The sequence below is a fragment of the Microchirus variegatus genome, assembly GCF_963457635.1.
Source record: "Microchirus variegatus genome assembly, chromosome: 3".
Lineage (NCBI taxonomy): Eukaryota > Metazoa > Chordata > Actinopteri > Pleuronectiformes > Soleidae > Microchirus > Microchirus variegatus.
The window spans coordinates 23,964,873-23,985,602 of record NC_139804.1 but is presented as its reverse complement, the minus strand read 5'-3'; the positions used below and the strand labels follow the sequence as shown (position 1 = coordinate 23,985,602).

General features: G+C 41.1%; 1 protein-coding gene across 1 annotated transcript in view; it reads right to left on the bottom strand.

Annotated features, from left to right (window-relative positions):
• Positions 1 to 14,021: 14,021 nt before the first annotated feature.
• clmpb (CXADR like membrane protein b) overlaps positions 14,022 to 20,730 on the bottom strand; it is a gene marked incomplete at both ends in the record, with an annotated part of 60,635 nt that continues 53,926 nt past the window's right edge. Inside the window, 4 exons of the mRNA XM_083886436.1 lie at positions 14,022 to 14,358; positions 15,985 to 16,123; positions 16,620 to 16,742; positions 17,964 to 18,131. Coding sequence (XP_083742562.1) covers positions 14,022 to 14,358; positions 15,985 to 16,123; positions 16,620 to 16,742; positions 17,964 to 18,131 — 767 coding nt within the window. The remainder of the gene's footprint in view (positions 14,359 to 15,984; positions 16,124 to 16,619; positions 16,743 to 17,963; positions 18,132 to 20,730) is intronic.

Here is a 20,730-nt window from a genome sequence, read left to right as displayed (position 1 = left end):
ATTTATCTGTGAAAACATTAATTTTACAGTTATAGGCAACGAGCTGGTCATTTATATTTCATGATAAATTCTCTGCAGTATTTTAATATTTATCTGATTAAAAATTCAGTGGGATGATTACACGAGGTTTAAATCAACTATGTCTGCACTAATATATTCAAATGTAAAACATACAATTGCAAAATGCTGTTTGTATCTTAATTAAAATCATGCTTGTACATAAACTACTAAAAACTACAGTGGAACTGGAAAACTACAGAGATCTGCGATCCAGATTAGTTTTTTGGGACGGCCATTCTTATTTCTTTTGAGTTTTGCAGCTAACATACAAACAAACCAACACAAATTGACAAGATACAGAATTCAAATTTTAAAAAGTAGCTTAAATTGAAACTTTCATGGAGAGTTATTGTGTAAAAACCAGTGTGTGTGTGAGTGAATGAGTGGAAAATTGTAAGGCATTTTGGATAGAATCTCAATTGCAAATGCAATTTGCAAGGAAACTATTTACTAAAAGTATTTGCGTTTGCATGATCGGCTCACATGTTAAAGCAGTAAAGAGCCATTTTGCCATCACTGAAAATCTAAAGGTAAAGAAGAAAAATGAAAGAAAGGTAAAGCTACTGAGTCACCAGTAAAAAGATAAAATATTTGTGGGCATGAAACAGAATTTTATCCAAAGTATGCAACTCTTTCTCAGTGTTTGAGATTTAAAACAGTGGGGGGCTTTAAGCTTCCCAGCATGTTTCACAGAACTCTGAAGTAAAAAGTTGCACACAAATGAGAATCAGTGCTCGAAGTAGCACAAACCTCCTCTGATGTAAATGTGACGGCACTGTGAATGAAAACTGCAGCAGAAAACCTTGCTTTTTCTCAAGCAAAACATCTTGAGGAGAATATAAGCAATGCAACAGTTCTGTCGCTCTCATGACTTCAACAACCTCTTCATTTTCTGCTTTCCAAAATAGACCACAATGATGGGGGACCCTGATTTAAAATGCTTAATGATCCTAGCTGTGTTCATGGATTTTCAGAGGGAGCTGCTGACTGCATGACATTTCGAAAATAAACAAAAAAGATCAATTCCGCAAACCAAGGCTTGAATCCGAGTCCCAGATTTGATGGCGTCCTCATTAGAACCCTTGCACACACACACACACACACACACATGCGTCGGCTGTCAGAGCAGCCATGTAGGACACTGTGACAGAGGAGAAAAGTGCATCAGAATCAGCTGCAGAGCTCAAACTGACATAGTTCAATAATTTAAAGCACTCAGGCCTCATATACCACACTCTCTAATTATAAATGTACACAAGCAGGGTCAGAGCAGAGCTCCGCCATACGTCCTTATGCTATATTTCTGTCAGTCAGCATCATTCACACCATCTGCATCCGTTCTACGTGTGTGCATTAATGTGTGCAGGACTCCCAGTGGCCATCCAATACATCACCCACATATCTATCTGGGGCAGATCGCAGCAGCTGTGGTTACCAAACTGAACACATTTGTTTCAGTCATAAAGTTGCTGACAACGTGGGAAACGCCAGACCTGGCCCGATGTCCGCTGGCATTAGCATGAGCTGTGTTTTCCCTGAGAGTTGTGTGCACTGAATGAGGTCTAACAAGCTCAGGCAACAACAAAAAAAAGTGCTGACATTAGGCAGCACCACTACACTGGCACACTATGACACGAGCTTCCTGCTGCTGCCACTTATAGAAGCTCAGACAGGATGACTGAAACATGATTAACACAATGTGACATCTGAACATACAAAATGCCTCATTTTACACAGAAGGACCAGCGGTTTATCGGTTATCCCACAAAAAAATCTTTAATCATTTCCTTCTTTACTCCACATCCATACTCCATGCATTTGGAAAGTTTCCACTGTGAGATAAGTCTTATGGGCTGGACCAGATAAATTCTTTAGTAGTGCTTTTCTAAGAGCAATTTAATCAACGGGCAATAAAAGTCCCGCTGACTAAAGCTGTACAGTATGCACCGAGAGAACGGTTTAGAAGTTTGTAGGGTTTTCTGAATTACAATCGAGCCAGTAGTCGCATCAACACTGAGTTCTGTAATGTGGGGTTTGTCCCATCATTCATAAATTTTCTCATTTGGTGATAGAGACCAAACTTTTTTTGTGGGCAATGCACAAAAATATGACTCGGTGATGAGTAACGTCAGAGATTTATAAGTAGCCCTCAGCAAGAAACGGCAGCAATTGAGCCCAAAAGCTGTCAAGAAAGCAGTGGCATTTTTACAGTGTAACACTGACACACACACACACGCACGCACACACACACACACAGGGACTGCCATCACAATTATATAAGACAACCAATTACATCCACAAGACACAAGCTTGGACACCTGACAAGTGACAACTGCACACCACTGTCAGTGGGGATATCTGTGTCCTTCAGCTCATCATTTCCTCTGGAGGGAATGCTACATTTGCAACATTAAATGCACTGATGCTCCTTTATTAATGCTCATGTTGAGTCGAACAGTTAACACAGGGGTGTCAAATGTACGGCCCGCAGGGCCAGAACCGGCCCATGGGATGAATTTGTTAAAATTACATATTTAATAACATACATAGACGAGCATGGAAACTATGCTGGTTTTCAACAGAGTAGAATCTAATCATAGATCTGTAAGTTGTAATGCACGTGTGCAAATGATAAACTATTGTAGAAATTGTACTTATTTTTCTCAAGAAATTTGTGATTGTTCATCATTTGTTTTTGTAAAAAAGTTATTGATGTTTATAGGTTATTATGCTAATTTTTTAACTGGTCCGGCCCACTTGAGATCAAATGAATGAGTTCGACACCCCTGAGTTATCACATTGATTGCCATGAACACAACAAATAGCACTTTTTTTTTTACAGTGACACATGTAATTCTTTTCACTGCTAACATGGTGTGACACCCTTGTGAATTTCTGCCTGATGATCAGATTAAACCAAACGTGTGTTTCTTGTGCGTCTTCACCCTTTTTTTTTTTTTTTACAGGTCAGACGCTGTCGTCAGAGGCTGCATCATGAGACAGATGCCCTCACTGCTCTAACACCATCACTGAGCTGTGAAATCTGGCTCCAACACAGTTGGCATGCATCGCTTCTGCCATCACAAGACACGTACTTGACACTGGAGGCGCTGATAACCATTCAGCAGAGATGGATGCCTAATCACCATTCCACTGTGGCTGCTAACAGCCACTTTTCATATTAGACAAAGCTCCAATTAGATCTGAATTGTCGAAGGTGACGTCTGAAATAGAAACAGGCAGAGAGACTTATGCAGTGTCAGAGCAGTGTCTTGTTCCGAAGTCAGTTACGTTTGCAATCTCAGAACCCATCGCCTAAATTTATCCGTGGGAAAGTAGCATTTGGATCCATAAGACTGAGCCAAATCCCCTGCTTCCTGCCCGACGTATACAGTTAACAGAGATGCTGATATGACATCTGCAAACACACTGTGTTTTAATAATAAGCAGGTTTTCAGGTAATCTCTAAGCTCAATCTTAGAAACATTAATAGCCAATGCATTTCCGTTACGTGTTCCACTTCTTTTGCTCTCCACACAGACCGTTCAGCGAGAGACAACTAAAGACTGCTCAGACACGACTGGTTCAATGAAACCATAATTCTTCTGCCCCCCCAAAAAACAGATTCTGCATATTTACATGCATAATCTGTATTATGTGTTGTGACATCCTGCAACAGCCAAGCTCCTAAAATCATCACAAAATCTGTCTTCTATGACCTCATCCTACTCCCGACTCTGGCACATAATGTTGTGCGGAGCAACGACCTGGACAGGCTTCAGGACGCCAGGGTTTTCACTCGGACCAAACCCACACACATTCATCTTCCTTCCAGTTTAATCCCGCATCATATAGAGTACAAAATCCTCCACCTCACTTAGAAATACTTGGCTTTCTGCCCACACCCTTCAGCAATCTGACCATCTTCACCCTGACACTCGACCCTGGAACCTACAGTCTTCTGCTCAGCCATCCTCTGTTATTATAACAACCTGGTATGGAACAATTAGCTTTACTGTGACAAGAAAATGTACATCTGGTGTTGAGTAAGATACCACAAGATGTCATCTGTTGCTAATTAAAATGTTCATATCCACCATCGTTAACTACCACTTGCCAATCAGTGAGGCTGTCCTTAAGACAAAGAGAAACAGCTGATCAAGAAAAACCCCAGCTGCTGCATTTCTTTGGTTTCTTCATTTCGCTATAGCGAGTAACAACAAGGTTAACCATCATTTAAACTTGGAATTTCAGAGGGTTTCAAATGTGCAGGTGAAGTCACAATTGGCCCAAATATTGTAAAATAAAGATTTTCTACACAAGTTTAACACTGAATAAAGTATGTTATCAAGTGGCTGAAATTCAGTGCACTTAGGCATGTAGTCATGCGTCATGTTTTTCAAGTTCAAAAATATTGATTTTATCGAAAGATTTTGTACAGATTATCCACATCTTTTAAACTAGACACAAAGAATCACAATCGTCTTATTGCCAAGAAGGTTTTTGGTGTTTTAAAAACAATGTAATAACAATAATTAAAAAAAAATACTGTAACAGCATTAGCAAAACAATCCAATGCAATATCGAATTTAAAGTCAAATATTAAAAAATAAATACATATACACATCATCTGTTCATGATATAATTAAATGTATGTTGTAAGCAGTAGTATTGTTGTTATGTTTAACTCTTTTGAGAACATATTTGTTGTCTTAGCGTGCTGATTATTTATGCTAACCTCTTTTGTTTGTTTACTAAGTGAACAAACTGTGGGTACATGTACTTAATAACGCTGTCACTGTGATATTTATGACATGTTAGAAATAAAAAAATAAAGGAGCATCTCTGGATTTAAATACAGTGGTTTAGAGAGGATTAGTTTTCATTTCTTGACATACCAGAATGAATAATTTGTCCTTGGACATTTAGAACCTGAACGCTCCTCGACGGACAAAGACGTTATTAACGCAACACACACTTGAACGTAGGACGCAAAGTCAAAGTAAATCTTACTTGTGTTGTTTTGTGCCGCTGCAGGGAGAAGTTGACTTCCCGCGCTGGTGAAGTCCATGCTGGAAAGAGCGGAAGCCGATGCGCCGGAACATCCTGTCCTCCTCCGGCTCCTCCAGCCTCACCTGAGGGATGAGATGTTCCGCGGCCATGTTCTCTGTCACTGACACAGAGCCAGCTGATGTTTGAAGAAGAGTCAAAGAGCAGGAAGTCAATGCGAGGATAATAATCTACTGCCTGTGAGTGTCACCCACTCAAGTAGGAGCGTTTCTGCTCTGCTGAGAGGAGGAGGAGGAGGAGACAGAGTTTTAGGTCCTACAGGACAGGTGTCCCTCAGAAACACAAGAGGGGGTGGGAGGATCCCCCTGGTGTCCTAATAGACAAAAACTCCCTCTAGTCCCCCCTAGAATGGTAAAAACATGAGGAAGTGCCCTAATGCCAGTCATATGTATAGCAAAAGAAAAAAAAAAATTTTCTAAAGACTTCTAATTGTTTTCAGGGTTATAGTTATAGAGTTTTGGGGCAAAAAACACACAATTTTCTTCTGATTCTGATATGATCTGTGGAGTGGCCTAAATTCTGCTGCCAGAGAAATAAACTAGATTTAGTGTCTTTGTGTAGGATGGGGACTTTTTAACTTTGGTAACATCTGTAGATGATTTACTTTTATTATACTTTCATTTGACCAAATCTGTCACTTGCTGGTGTAATAGTTAGTAGTTAGTTTTTCCCCCTTTGTACCTAATTCAGCTAACGGTCCTTCCTGGAAAAAAAAACTAAACAAAGAAAACTGTCTCTTTTTTTTTTTTTTTTTTAAACAAATGTGACAGACTAAAAGGTTTCCTGTGAACACTAGGTGAGTGTTTCTGCATGAAAAGGGTGACACATTTTGCTCAGGCAGGCTCACTTCAAATCTCAGAGAATCACAATGTAAAGTGATACTTGTCATAGTTGTGATTTCGCCTCCACAAAAAAATGTAAATTTTTCCCTCAGTTCGTCCATTTGCAAAGACAAGTCAAGTTTCTTAAGTGGAATTTCAGCAGGGAACAAGTGTCAAAAATAGCAAGCTATTAACCTCTCTTTATAAATGCGTGGCAGCAGTATAATTAGTCGAGTTGTCAGAGTGAAATATAATTTAAATGTAGGTCACAGTGTAATTTTCATTACCCCCGCATAATCAGTGCAAAGACTCACAGAGCACCAGTGAAGGTCCACAGTATTATTCACAAAGGTTGAAGATAATGAAGACAGTTTTCTGTATGTCGTGTGCATGAATACTGTGTTTTGTCGTTTTTTAAAGTTTTAAAGCTGACTGTCAAACAACAAGAAATGATTAACGGAACATAGAGAAGAATGATTTATATGTCAATTTACATATCAATAGCATTAGGCTTTTTAAGCCGCAGTGCCTGCTTATAGTTATTGTGGTCTATACTGTTCCACTGTGCCTCATAATGCATTGTGACAATTGATGAACTCACTTCTCCAACATCACTAATCATTACTGTCTGAGCCCTTGGTGCATTTGTCAAGTTCCACCAGAGGGAGCTTTAGGCAAAGCCACTCGTGTGTGTAGAGCCTGCACTCAGTGAGACCCACAAACAAAATGACTGCTACTGTTCTCTCAATTAACCATATAGGACAGCAGTGCTCCGTAAATTGACGTCTTTATTGTTTCGCTGATACTTTTGGTTTGCCATTAAATTAGATTACAGTTATCTGTAGGGACTCAGGAAATGAGATCTGGTGATTAGTGATGAGGTCAATTTCCAAGAAAGAAGAAAATACTAACCAGGCCTCACAGACGTAAAGAACTTTGACAAAATGAGGGTGACAATAACATCCTGGAAACAGAGTGCCGTCATGCGAAAGTTACAGTTGCACTTGTTTTTGCTACGCTTGAGGTTTCTGAATGAAATAATCTCAGCGGTTTATTATTCCACTCATTCCATTACAAGCCTATCTGCATTACAGATAACGAGAACTATCCCCGATTAACACCAGGGGATGCTATTATGCAAGCGACTTCAATTATAGAACCCTTTTGTGGCAATCTACAAGTATTTACGCGGCAGATTACAGAGGAGCAAAAATATGATTTCATATTAATTAGACGACAATGCCTGCCCAAATGATTATTTACTGTGTGATGATTCAGGGCTGCCTTGAGGACGAGTGTCTCTTTTCTGTGTTAAAGCCTAAACAAAAGACAGTTGTAAATTATTTAACGCAACACATTCATCATCTTCATCATCAGTTTCAAGCTGTAAGCAAATAATGTCAGTAAAGCATATGCACGTTGTATTTATAATTGTCTGTGTATGTGCATGTGAGATTGGCTTATGGGACAATGGGTACAAAGGCTACAAAGGCATGGAACAGGGAGCGAGAAATGTGATCTGGCTTTAAAAAAGTCGTCGTGCTTTACCACAGGTGCTGTGCTTTAAAGGGGTGTAAATATAGCAGGCGGTGTGCAGCCAAGCCTCACCACAAACACAAGTCAGATAAACACGCCGCTAATTGCATTATCCTCCATGGTTTCATCATGTGCATTCGCTTCCACGTGTTCAACCCACTTTTGGGATTTATTTTTGTGCCTTTTTGTGTGCATCTTTGAAGCTCGTAGATAAAGTCACATCCCGCTCTGTTACTGGGATTGACACACTCATGCTTCATCTCGCCAGTTCAATAGATTGTCAGCATACAAACTTTTCAGACGGAGGAGATAAATGTCAGTCAATAAGTGCCTGACAGGCCAATAGATATTGCTGACCTTGTTGCTTCATGTGGGAGTGTCGCGCTGAGAGGCAGGAGATGGAGGAAGGAGAAGCGTCTCATCCACAGCCCGGCATGGATTGTTCTGGGCTTAAAGAGAATAGAATGTCTATATTTGTGACAGCAAACCTTAAAGAACTTTACAGTGCCCTTTAATACCTAAGCCACAGCTGGTCCATGATTCATTCAGTGGAAGATGCACAGCAGTTATATATATATATATATATATATATATATATATATATAAATATATAAATATATAAGCTGAAAACGTTCCTCAGGGGCAGATTATAAATTGATTTTCTAAACTATGAAGGTCAACTTGCTGAGTCGTGAAACTTGCTTGAGATAGCTCATCTATTTTGTGGAACATTTAGTCATTAACCATTACTAATTTACCATCATTTGGTTAAAGAAAAAAAAAAGAAAAAAGAAAAAATGTGAGCATCTTGTATTACGATTAAATCTCTTAATGCAAGGAAAAACTGCTAACCTAATGTGTTTGGCCGTTTTTGATTATTCTTAAGTATAGGTTATGAATTACACACAGTTTTAGCAACTGCCAAATTCAAGCTAAATCAGCCAGCGGATTAATGTGGAATCATTAAATATAATAAAATGCGGAGAGGACAATTATGTAAAAAAAAAAAACGGAAGACACTTGTTTCCAAAATACCTGAACAGAACACATCTCACTTCAAATCACGATGGCACAATTTAAATTAAGTTGTCATTGAGTATTTTATTTGCAAATGAAAGAGTAATAACTCAGAAGTCGTAAAAATATACATTTTTTTACTTGTGATATTTACATGGATTGTTTTCATCAAACAAACAAACAAGAAAAAAAAGAAAAAAGAAAAAGAAAAATCCGGACTGTTTTACAAAATCAAAGAGAAGCCACGGCAGAAAAAAGAACAGATGAGAGTACAGCAAACAAAGGTGTCTTGTGTTTCGTTTTAGTGACACCGCACTGAGCATGTCTCCCCGTGACACCGAACCAGTGCAGTCAAAAGAAACCGGCCGACCGCGCTGAGCCCTCACAGGCTGGCGATCGGCACATAGCGCACAGAAAAGTGCAAGGTACATGGAAGAAGAAATCAAAAGAAGACAAAAAATAAAGCTTCTTATGTCTTCTGTGAGTATATTTACAATTGTAGATTTTCATTTTTTTTGTCTCTTTTTGCCTAATACAGTTATGTTACATCAAAGCAAAGCATTCCCATTCCTCTGCTCGATCTCCTACGACATGCAGGTGCCTTCGCTTTCTTTCTTTCTTTCTTTCTCGAGGTTGACGTCAGTCTCATCCATCTTCTCTCGTAAAAGTAATGATACATCACATTCCCTTATACACGAGGCTAAACCACAACGTCTGAGCGTCACTTTGCCCCTGCTCAACAGCTTTAATCAACAGGAATAAAACTGCTTAGTAGAACATAAAACATTGTGGCTACATGAGATTCATACACCTATCATATAACGCAGGATAACCATGTCTGAGTGTTGATAATAAGACATGATGGACACTGTTTTAAAGAATGACATCGGGTGTGCTGTAAGATTCTCGTTTCTCCTCTTCCTCTCTCGACTGAACTGACAAAAAGCATTTTTAAAAAAAAATTCTGGAAAGAGCACACAAAAAATGCACACACACACACACACACACACACACACACACACACACACACACACACACACACACACACACACACACACACACACACACACACACACACAGAGTGGAGGGATGCAACATGCAGGCTCATAAAGTTCATAAAGTGGGGGAATCTGCCACCTGAGACTTGCAGTTGCTGGAAAGCAAATCATAAAGCTTGGAGGAATTTAGCAGCTGGAAGACTTGCATCCCATCCTCCACCTTCGCTGCTACTTCCATTTGTGGTGGAGGGAATTTCAATGGCAGCAGCCCACAGGCCTGGCTCAATATCAATCCTGTTATTTCCTTCTGATTCCTGCTACTTCTCTTGCAGATTCTCAGTTTAAAAAAAAAAAAAAAATGGAAAGAGTCTTGAATCATATGCTACTCAGGTTGTTAAGATGCATAGCAGTGTGCTTCTGAGTGCATGTGTGTATGCACATATATGTTTGTTGTTACAGTTGCGGCTTTTGTATCTCTTTCTCTCTCTCTCTGTGTGTGTGTGTGTACAGATGTCTCCTGGGGAATGCAGTGCAGTGTGTCCCCTCTCTGTGCTGTGTTTAGGATTCTGCTTCCATCAGTCAGTCCTAATACCAGCCAACATTCAATCCATCAAATTGATTCTGATGGAGCAGAAAAAGCAAGGATTGCTGTTTGGGGCTTTTTATTGTGTAAAGTGCACGTGAGTGTGTCCATGTGCCATTGCTTAAGTACACGAAGCACACCTGACTGTGCCACGTGTACCTGTTAGTATATACTGTATATTAGGGCTGTCAAAGTAAACGAGTTAATGGTTGCGATTAATACAGCCAAGATTAACGTGCTAAAATATTTTAACACAAGTTTGTTTACTTCTGGTGTGCGCTGACCTCTGACATGAAAGCCCGGGAATTACCCACGAGAAACACTATATGAGAGACTGAGATAGTTGCTGAAGATGGAGAGAGGTGAGGGGTTGTTGGGCGGAAGGTTTAATTTTAAGAAGCTGAGCGATGGAACCATCAATAAAACAAAAGCTACCTGGGTGTCACGGTACTATTTATTGACAATAATTGGAAGATGCGATCCTTTGCCTTGACTGTCAAAAAACAGATGCGTGACTAATTGCTGAGACCTGTGCAGGGGAACTACTCCACACCAACGCCAATGAGTGGAAAGTAAGTGGCAAACTAACCACTCTAGGCACTGATAGTGTCCGTAATATGCTGGCAGCTGCCTGGAGACTGTGTGGCTGAAGTGCTTTCGCACTCTCCGTTGTCTGATTTTCGAAAAACATTCTTAGGTGGATTTGTTTTGCTGTGATGTTAGCACATGTTTCGCGTTGCATACAGGATGGCAGTCATCCATGTTGAGCCTTTATTTTAAGATGACCGGGTTTGCACTTGATAGGCCTGAGTCTCTTTGAAATCATTCTGTAATACAATAATAATACTCACGAATTTACTCGTTAGAAGAAACGCACACTAATTTTGAATGAATATCAAAATTTGAGATTAATTAGTTAATTTTTTTTTATCTATTGACAGCCCTAGTATATATATACACAACTTTTGCCTGACTGTATGTGTGTGTATCTGCACTGGGAGGCCAAGTGTGTTCTCCGACAGAGCAGGGACAGAGCATGCAAGTGGCCTCCAGAGCTGACGACGGTGATGAATTATGAACGGGATTTGTCTCAGGATGTCATATCATTCTGATAGAGGCTACTTTGCCCGACTGGATCCTTCTCACTCACTCGACTGCCTAACAAGAGAATGTGTGGGTGTGGCCCAAGGGCTTATTTTTACACATGCACACACCCACACATACACACTCATACACATTCATCATCATCATCATCATCATCATCAACATGCATGCATGCACGCACGCACGCACGCACGCAAGCAAGCACACACACACACACAGACCCACACACATACAGTAGCTTCCCTGGTCAAAACTGTTATTTCTAGTTCAATATAAAAGGCATTATTTTTACCCTATATTTCCCTCAAAGTTAAGTCACATGAAAAATCCACATCAAAATCTGATCTCAAAATGAAAAACATGAAAACAAGAGTAAAACCCATCTATTGGTGCAGAGAGAAAAGCAATTAATCTGTTAATTACATGATGTAATCTGACTGGTTGTTATTCTTGGAAACCAGTTGTGGACTTTACATTTTTCCTAAGAGGAAAGATTTGAATTTAGACTAAACTGCCAATAATTAGCTCAAATTCTGTGGTAATCTGGAAGAGACTTTTCGAGAAGTATTCGACTGGATGTTAACGCCTTAGGAAGGGTCACCAGGTCACTTTAATTCAAAGAAATAATTTTCAATCACAATAAAATCCATACATATCATTGTTGTTGTTGTTGTTGTTGTAAGATAACAGTATCTTACTTTGGACTGAGCATTTCCTGACATTTGAACCACCTATTTGGTATAATAGTAATATGCTTTACATTAATTCACTTAAAACACAACATCTGTTATATGGTTTAAATTAACTTCCAGGTTTCTCATTTGACTCATTTGTGAGAGGAAATCTCTCCTCCACATACCCTTATTTATCAAATTAAATGACATCATGTGCGTATATCTATCTGTATGTACAATATAAAACAAGACTGATTACAGAATATACATAATATTGTCCCCGGGAAATGGGACCGCTTTCTCACTACGGCTAATTGACTGTGTGCTGCCGAGGCTGCATCTGTTATTATTACTCGGTATGTGAAATTGTACCTTGTGGGGGTTTGCTGCTGTTGACCCTCAAAACTGTATGTGAACAGACGTAATCACTGGTGTGCTGAAGATAAGGACAAAGAAAGAAACCATCGCAGGGATGGGGGGATTGCAAAGGCACACTAGATAGGCTACTTGCCCTTTTTCAGCTGCTTTCAATCAAACTGCTCTGGGTCTGTCTCAGGATATGACAAAAAAAAGGGGCATTGGCTGATAGCACAGCTCAACCAATCACCGCGCAGGGCCTGGTGATTCAGTGAGACGACAATTGAGTGCCACTCCATTGTTATGGATCCAGGGAGAGTACTGACAATGACGCCATACACACCCGATACAATTAAAGTCTCCAGAATCACACTCCTCAATCCATTCTTTCAGTATTCGTAAAATTGAACGTCAAGGTCAATTCTTTGTGCCTTAGCTGAAATATTGATTCATTACCTTACAGGAGGCAGAAAATAACGGCATCCACCATCGTTGTACATCACACATTCACGGTGAGAGATTTTGGTTTCAGTTAAGAAATGTAGCAGGTAAACGCATGAGTTAAAAAAAAACAAAAAAAAAACAAGAATAATAATAACCCATCCTAAGGATTGGTGGCACTTCTTAATATGGATGAGTGGACATTATGGCTGTCAATCACCCTTTACAACCTGCTCAGAAAGAAGAGACACAGGGAAACAAAAGCAAAAGGAAAACAAGTCCAGCTGGTCTAATAGATGCTTATCCCCTATATTTAAATGACACGCTATAGGCGTAATATATACTATTTAACTATTCAGGGAATATATTCAGTACCAGAAAGTGATGTTTACAGACGACGTGGGAAGGGTTAACAACTCCACTGATTTGACTGCACTGCCAACGCCACACCCTCATACCTGAAGTTTCCCCTGCTGAATGGCAAAGCAGATGAACTGAGTCAGTCTCAGGACCACTGTGGTTTCTGGCAGGCTCTTTGCGAGAGCACGGAGAGACCAAGAGCACTGAGGCAGATGATACACATGCCACGCACCGTGTCGGTCCACATAAATGGGCACAGTCGGCCGAGCCCAGGGGAGGCAAAGAGGTTTGTGGTTTCAGAGCAGGTGCTGGAAGCAGTGAGTTGGAGGTGCAGAGTGACAGGAATCACAGAATCACTCCAATACTTGCGCGGCCCACACACACCAAAAAATGACGAGCTCTCTTACACGCTCATTCATCTTCCGTGTTTTCTTGTTGGCATCCATCTTGTATTAGTTAACAAGTAAAGCTCAACAGCCCGTAAAACTCCACCAGCACCTGGTGTAGAGTTTGGATCCACTTTCTAGTGCCAGCCTCCTCTTTTCCCCTCATTTTCTCTGTAGAATGCTTAATCCTTTGATGTGATGAATAAATAAACGCTCGGTGAGGGGGCCTCTCTTCCACCTCTCTGCACATGGTGCTTCCCTGTGTCTCCCAAGGCCAAAAGAAGCAACTCAGAAAATAAGTTCTGCCCTTTTTTTTTTGGCCTGTTTTTTGAGACACAAACAGTTGCATCTCAGGTTTTGTTTTGCTTATTCTCTGTTTTTTTTTTTCTCGGTGAAGGTGGTGGCAGGGTGGAGGGCAAGCATGTCATATTTTCCCCTAAGTAAGTAAGCATTCTTTAAAAGTTCTTTTGGCCTTATAGTATTGATTCTTTTAGTAACATCCTTTTAACTAAATGCATTTCTGTGTTTATGGAAGAGTCTTTGAGAGGGGGATTTGGGGGCTTGGGCAGGGATGGTAGTCTCACATGGCTGCAGGAGGTGATTGGCTTTCAGTCCTACACAGTCTGAAAGGCCTTGGTCTGAGCGGGGACCATGAGGGTTGGGGGTGTGGGCCCAGACATGTTCCTAGAGTTGAATTTGGGAGTGGTGGGGGGCTCGGGGGTCTTGGGGGGCACCACTGCATTGTAGGCTGGAGGGGACTGAGGGAAGCCTGGAGGCTGTCCATTTTCCTTGAGGGCTGCTACAGCAGGTGGGCGGGGACGTTGGCCGCGCTGGACGCTGTTGTGCACCATGGACTGGGTGGAAGAAGCACCGGAGCGTGAGCTGCCGGAGCGGGAAGAGGACAAGGAGTTGGGCTTCACCAGCTTAGCCTTTGGAGCCTCTGCATCCTCCCTGGAGTTACATATACACAGACATACACACAGGAAAAAAAATGACGGTTCATTTATTTAAAACTGCACCTCTAAAAATAGAGACATGCATGAGTTCCTATTCACATGGGTGTTGTGGGAGCCTCATGTAATTCATGAGATACCCCCTCGGAGTTCACATTTGCATGGGATAATGAAATCTACTGAAATCATTGCCTAGATGGTTTTTGAAAGTTGTTGAAGGGAAACAAGTTTTTGCTGAAAAAACCCCCCCAAAAAACTTCAGAATTCCCAGTTTTTCCATGATAGACGAAGAATTTAAACATGACAGGAGGAAGGACGTGTAATTATTACAGCAGGTAGTATTATCCCATTGATATAAGGCTTATAAAACTCTACAGAAACCTGTCATCTATGCACTGCTGGCTACAAACATCGGTCACATCAGAGAAGTTTCTATAACTCCTGCATGGAAAAAATACAATTTTAAACACCACTGAGGTTGGGTTTAAATGTGTGTCACTAACTCTGGTGTGGTTGGGTTGAGCACATGAGAGCAAGGACACAGAAAATAAACATGCTACAAAAATGGGGTAACAACCCATCTGCATTATTTACATTAAGCTTTCCCTCAAAGACGCTGCATTATTTATCGCTACATCAGTAAATATGCGTCTATAGCAAGTCCTGTTGTTGTATTAGTCACATTAGCGCACGTGAGCTTCAGCGAGATGACTACAAATGAGTCGTCGCACTCGCTGACACAAAGCATGTTTTCTCACCAACGGCTCTGACAAGGTGGAGCCGTATATGTACGCACACACAGACAGGAAGACATTTTGACAGCGAACACGTTAACACCTTCAGGGGCTGTGGCTCTGTCACTGTCGCGTTTGAACTGCTCAGCTGTGTTTTAGGGCACTTTCAGCGCAGGTCACATGCTTAGCTTCACAAAATAGCGTGACCGTGTTCAGAATTCTAATTTATCACCATAAGCTATGCGTAGTCGCTGGGGTGTCATATAAGTTTAGCAGCCATGGGAGCTGCCAATTAAAGCTTTAGCGTACGCAGCTAAAGGCTAGGCCACGCAGTAACAGTGGCCTACATCAAACATCAAAGGCGAGGGGATTTAGACAGTAAACAACTGGAACATCAAACATTGTCTGTGTTTATTTTCTTGCCTACACGGTTTATACGAAAGTACTCATAATGTTCATGCTACATCTGTGAATATAATATAAATAAAAAAGAAAATAGGTGGAACCCTATGTTTGTACTGGTGCAAGTGTAACATCTTTTTTCTCTATAGATCCTTCATGCCTCTGAAGTTTTTATCTTGTTTTTTTATGTGATGTTTAATAGATGGTGGGAAAGCCTTGTTTTCAGCATGATTCATGTAGAGAATACTCATTACACAACATTACATTTGGTTCTCAATCAGAGTAACAGTGTAAGAATTCTAGAAGAGACAGTAATGATTCTGAGCTTATTTCAAAACATAAACGTACATAAAACAACCTGACAAAGCACACACACACACACACACACACATAATATAATCCCACACACAATTTCAACACTTTTATTCTACTTCAAAAGGCCAAAAACGACAGTGAAACAATCAGAGAAAAAAGGCGGATGAATTAACCTGATCTCATTCGGAGTCTCGTCCTCCTCGTACTTCTTCTTCTCTTTCTTCCGGAAGACTAGCCAGATGATTAATATGACAATGAGGACACCGAGGGATATTCCCACCACTGCGCCTGCGACCTGCACGTCCCTCTTATCTGTGGGCATGAGAGGACATGATGAGATAAGGAGTCACTTACTGTCACATACTGTTCTCAACTCTTTTCATTATTTGCTAATTCTTATGGTTCATGCCTCACAACTGAAAATACCTCCCTGCGGTTGTGCCACAGCAAGCAAACAGAACCAAAGTTATCCAAGTGTTCCTGCTGTGGCGCTAGATGTATAATTGTCTTGACACATGACCCCGAGCCACCTGGGCCTCTCAGGAAATGCATTAGAGTGACAGTGAAACATAACTGTTGTAGCAGAGGTGGTGACCAGTAGCCACCAGTTTAAGTTTAGTGCACTCCCAAGTGTTGGAGCAGTGGAGGGGAATGATGGAGAGGGTGAGCGAGTTGGGACGTGGGAGAAAGGCAGAGGGGGGAATAAATGTAATTCCAGCTGCAGTTTGAAACAATAACCATCAATCAGAGTGGCAGTTTGGTGTGAGGTGAATACTTGAGGTCGACTCGGTTTCCTCCCAAAACTCACGCTGCATTGGGACCTCTATTGTGCAGTTCTCCTCTCCCACGTCATTGCTGGCTGTGCACCTGTAGACACCTGTGCTGTCCATGGTGAGATTCCTGAGGGTCACAATCTCTGGGTTCTTCAGATCTGTGGAATAAAAACACCCGATGAGACTTCAATTTTTACACGTAGGGCTGATTGTGTAGTTCTAGAATTCCTGTGTGTTTACCCTCCTCAATATCTACTGTTGAGGAGGGTCTACACTCATTTAACCACTATTTAGCCAATAGACATGGTGAAGACAATCTGCTCAACTTCAAACCGAGCATCAGGTGCCTCTTCTGCTGCTTCATTAGATGTCTACTTTACCTAATAAAGTGGCTGGTGAGTGTACATTGATATTACTGTATTTGCATGACAGGAGATGCAACTAAATGTAAATAAAGACCTGACATAGATAGAGACAGACAGACAGCAGAATGTTAGAAAAACAGCCAATGGTGGAATGTTTATTGTAACAGGAGTGTGAATGAGAGAGCGATGGAACCCTGCAGCCCCATGGGGCATTTAGTCACCCCGACCAATGACATCCACATGATTGTACCTTCCACCAGACCCATAAATAATAGCTGCTGACACTGTCTGTTATCATCCAATGAAAGCTAATTAGACAGAACAGGTGTTGTGTGGTGGAGGTCATTAATTTGAAGGTTTCTGTCTGGGTACGTGCCATTGCAGATGCTAGAATTGAGACAGAGAGGTCCGCGCCTTGATGGTGTTTGTTCCGGTTTGGTGAAAAGTGTGTACTTTTTGAACAGGATGTTCATCACCTCGGTGTATGATAATTGGTTTTTCACAAAACTACACACAATCCAAGGAAAATAACTCACTTGACACTGACTCCATGCGTACTGTTGTAATTAATGTGATCCAGACGGATATTTCAACTTCACCAGATCATAGTCTAAACCTTTGTCTTGTATAACTCGTCCCAACAGAGTACATGTAGAATTCATGCACTGATATGCAGGAGAAAATGTATACAGCATGAAAGATCAGTGGCCTCTGTGGGGCAACGTGAGCCTATCTCAGTGCCCTTGAGCAAAACTGTTAATTACTCTAGTGAAGCAGCTCAGAGACAAAACAGTAGTCGAATAGTGTGGGCAGATGACGGGTCAGCGTATGCAAATGTATGAATTTAAAGATGGAAGGAGGCGAAGGAAATGCGGCGTGCGCAGTGAAACACTTTCTCGTATAAATGCAGCCTATAAAAATTGCTTTTATGAAAATGAGTCCTGGTAGCATTTCTGCGCAGAGCGCTGGGATGGTGAATCAGCATGTCACTGTACTGCCAATTCATTTTCTTACCTATCAGTGCCAGGTTTGGCAGTTTGCCCAGACTCTTGCCTTTGCCCAGCACTCGCTCCCACTTGTAGCTGATAGGGTCTGAACCGTCACTGGACTTACAGCTCAGCTTGACATCACTGCCCTCCAGGAGTTTGCCGTCCCTCCAGCACGTCGGCTTGGAAGGCTTGACTGCGGGAGCACATGGAAGTCAGAAACAGTCAGAACCACACTCACAAGGACAGCAAGGGGGGATGCAGTTACTGCAAAACATACACAATTAATACGGAAAAGTAAATGCGTAAGAACAATAGAGCAAGGACCGTTTGTTCAACAAAAACTTTTAATTCATATGATCAAATGATTTAATTAATTGATGTGAAGTAAATGATATGAAGAGCAAATAACAAACTATAGTAGAGCTGCAACTAGAGCTGCATTATTTTTGGAATCGATTAATCATTTGGTCCATAAAATGTCAGAAAACGTTGATCAGTATTTGTAAATCCTGGAAATGATGATCTTGTCGGATGTCTTGTTTTGCCCACAAACCAAAAGAATTACATTTTAATGATTTCTTTGTTATGTGGAGCAAAGAAACAAAGAAAATATTCACATTTAAGAAGCCAAAACAATCAGAAATCTTGATTTAATAATGATTATAATCAAAATAGTTGACTATTAATTTAGTATTAATCATGTAGCACACTTAAAACAGGCACAGTGTGGAGATGATACAATTCTTTAAGTGTTTATAATTATAGTATGATTAAAAATAGAATCTGTAGTTCAAATAATTATTTCATATAAAGTCAACACCACCACATAAAAATGAAGAACTAACAATATTTGCTGACTTACAGTTACATTCTAGATAATATATTCATTTTATTTGCTGTGACTGTCACTTCTCAGAGCTGGTGACACACAGGAAAAACAAAACAAAACAGTCCCATAGGGAATAGATCAATGTGACACCAAAGCTGTGTGCGCTCGTGGTGATATGTTCGCCACAGGTCAAAGGTTATGGTCATAGTTCAGTAGCTGGAGGCACAGCGCAGTATAGCTGGAACCCGCTGATCCCTGTACAGCTGCTGTTTAGACACACGCCGAAAGGCACTGCTCCGCTACAAAAGCTGGAAAATAGCACATCCTTTTTCTCCCTCCCATGCAGCATATTTTTAGATCAGTGGCGAGCTAAATTTAAACGTCAGTTTTGTATTTTTCGCTGCACTGTCTGGTAGAGATGACAGCTTTTGAATTTGTCTGCTGCTGCTGCTTGCCTGCAAAGCAAAAATGTAAGGAACTCCTGAGTAATGCTGAGATGTAGTGACTTAGCGATAGCTGGTACATAAAGCCAGACGGCTTCCAAGAGTATCCTCCCTTTGTTGGTCTAACCCTGCTATTCTCCACCTCCTGGTCTGAGAGGCAGAGAGTTTTCTGCCCGCGCACTCAGTAAGCAATATAATGAGGGGAGCTGAGTGGTGAGTGCTGATGCTTCATCTGTGCATGTCACAGCTCAGTCAGGGTCAACTACACACACTCCCACACATGCAAATCTGCACACATTTTACAAAGACAGTGCAGGCATCCTGGCAGACATAGGCATGAATGCACTCGCACAGATGCATACTGTCTCATGCCAAGCTGACAACTGACTCTGCTGCCAAGCTATTCTCTTAGCACGGGGAGTGAGAGAAAAAAATGCTAATTTTCGTCTCTCTCAGAATCGAAAGTGCCACCGCAAAGCTGAGGGCAATTTGTAAAAATCGAGGCCCTAACTCTCTGAAATGTCTTCATGGATGGGGAGAGGAGAGCGTGAGAGCGAGAGGATTAACAGACTGTTCCATTAGAAAACCAATAACTACGGAGTTGAACTAATCTCTCACGATAGTTTAATAAATCTCCTGTTTTTCTGACATTGAAAATGATCACAGTCCTCTCGCCGGACTTTTGAGGATGGCTTTTGTGTTACGGCTCTTCCTCTTTTGCCGTCTGTCCTAAGTAGTTTAGCTTTTTGAGATACGCAGCCAGAAACACGTATTACCACTGAGCCACTTATAACCATCTGTATGTTGGGCAAATGGGGGTAAACAATAGGGATTGGAGAAAAAAAAAAAGAGGCGGAGAAAATGTATAATAATAACAACATTGTAGAGGCTCATGAGTTGTAAAAGTAAACTTCTAAATTTCATTCAAAAATGTACTGTACGCCATAACTTAGAGAAGAGTCTGTTGCCTGCTTCCTCATATATCTTGTAGAGGATAGAAATGAGTTTAACTTGATGCTTGTCCATGTAACTCGGTCCCTAACTTAATCAATCAGCTCTGTGCTCTTCCAGGCCCAGTTGCCTGTTCCTGGTCTCACCTCATCAACAAAGCAATCCAAACGAACCCAAACAGCACGAGCAAAATCAAATCACACTGTCTGAATCAAATTGAATCATTAGATCAGTCAGCATGACGGAGGAAATGTGCCAGGCTAATGATCCAGTGATTAGCTCTGTGTATGGGTGAATGAGGGAGAGAGAGGGAGAGAGAGAGAGAGAGAGAGATGGAGATGGAGTGGGAGCAATGTCCATTCTCCATGAATAAATGGGTTTCGGTTTTTTCATAACATGATGGTATGTGCCCAGATGTGCATGCTTGTGTGCCCTGAGTGTCAGTGTGTGTGTGTGTATTTGCTACTTGTTTAGGAGCTTTTCTGCCAAGAACACTGACCTTGTCAGGACCAGTAGTAGAGACCAAAAACATTTGTCCTTCATAAGGCAGAACCTAATTTCCAAGGAAA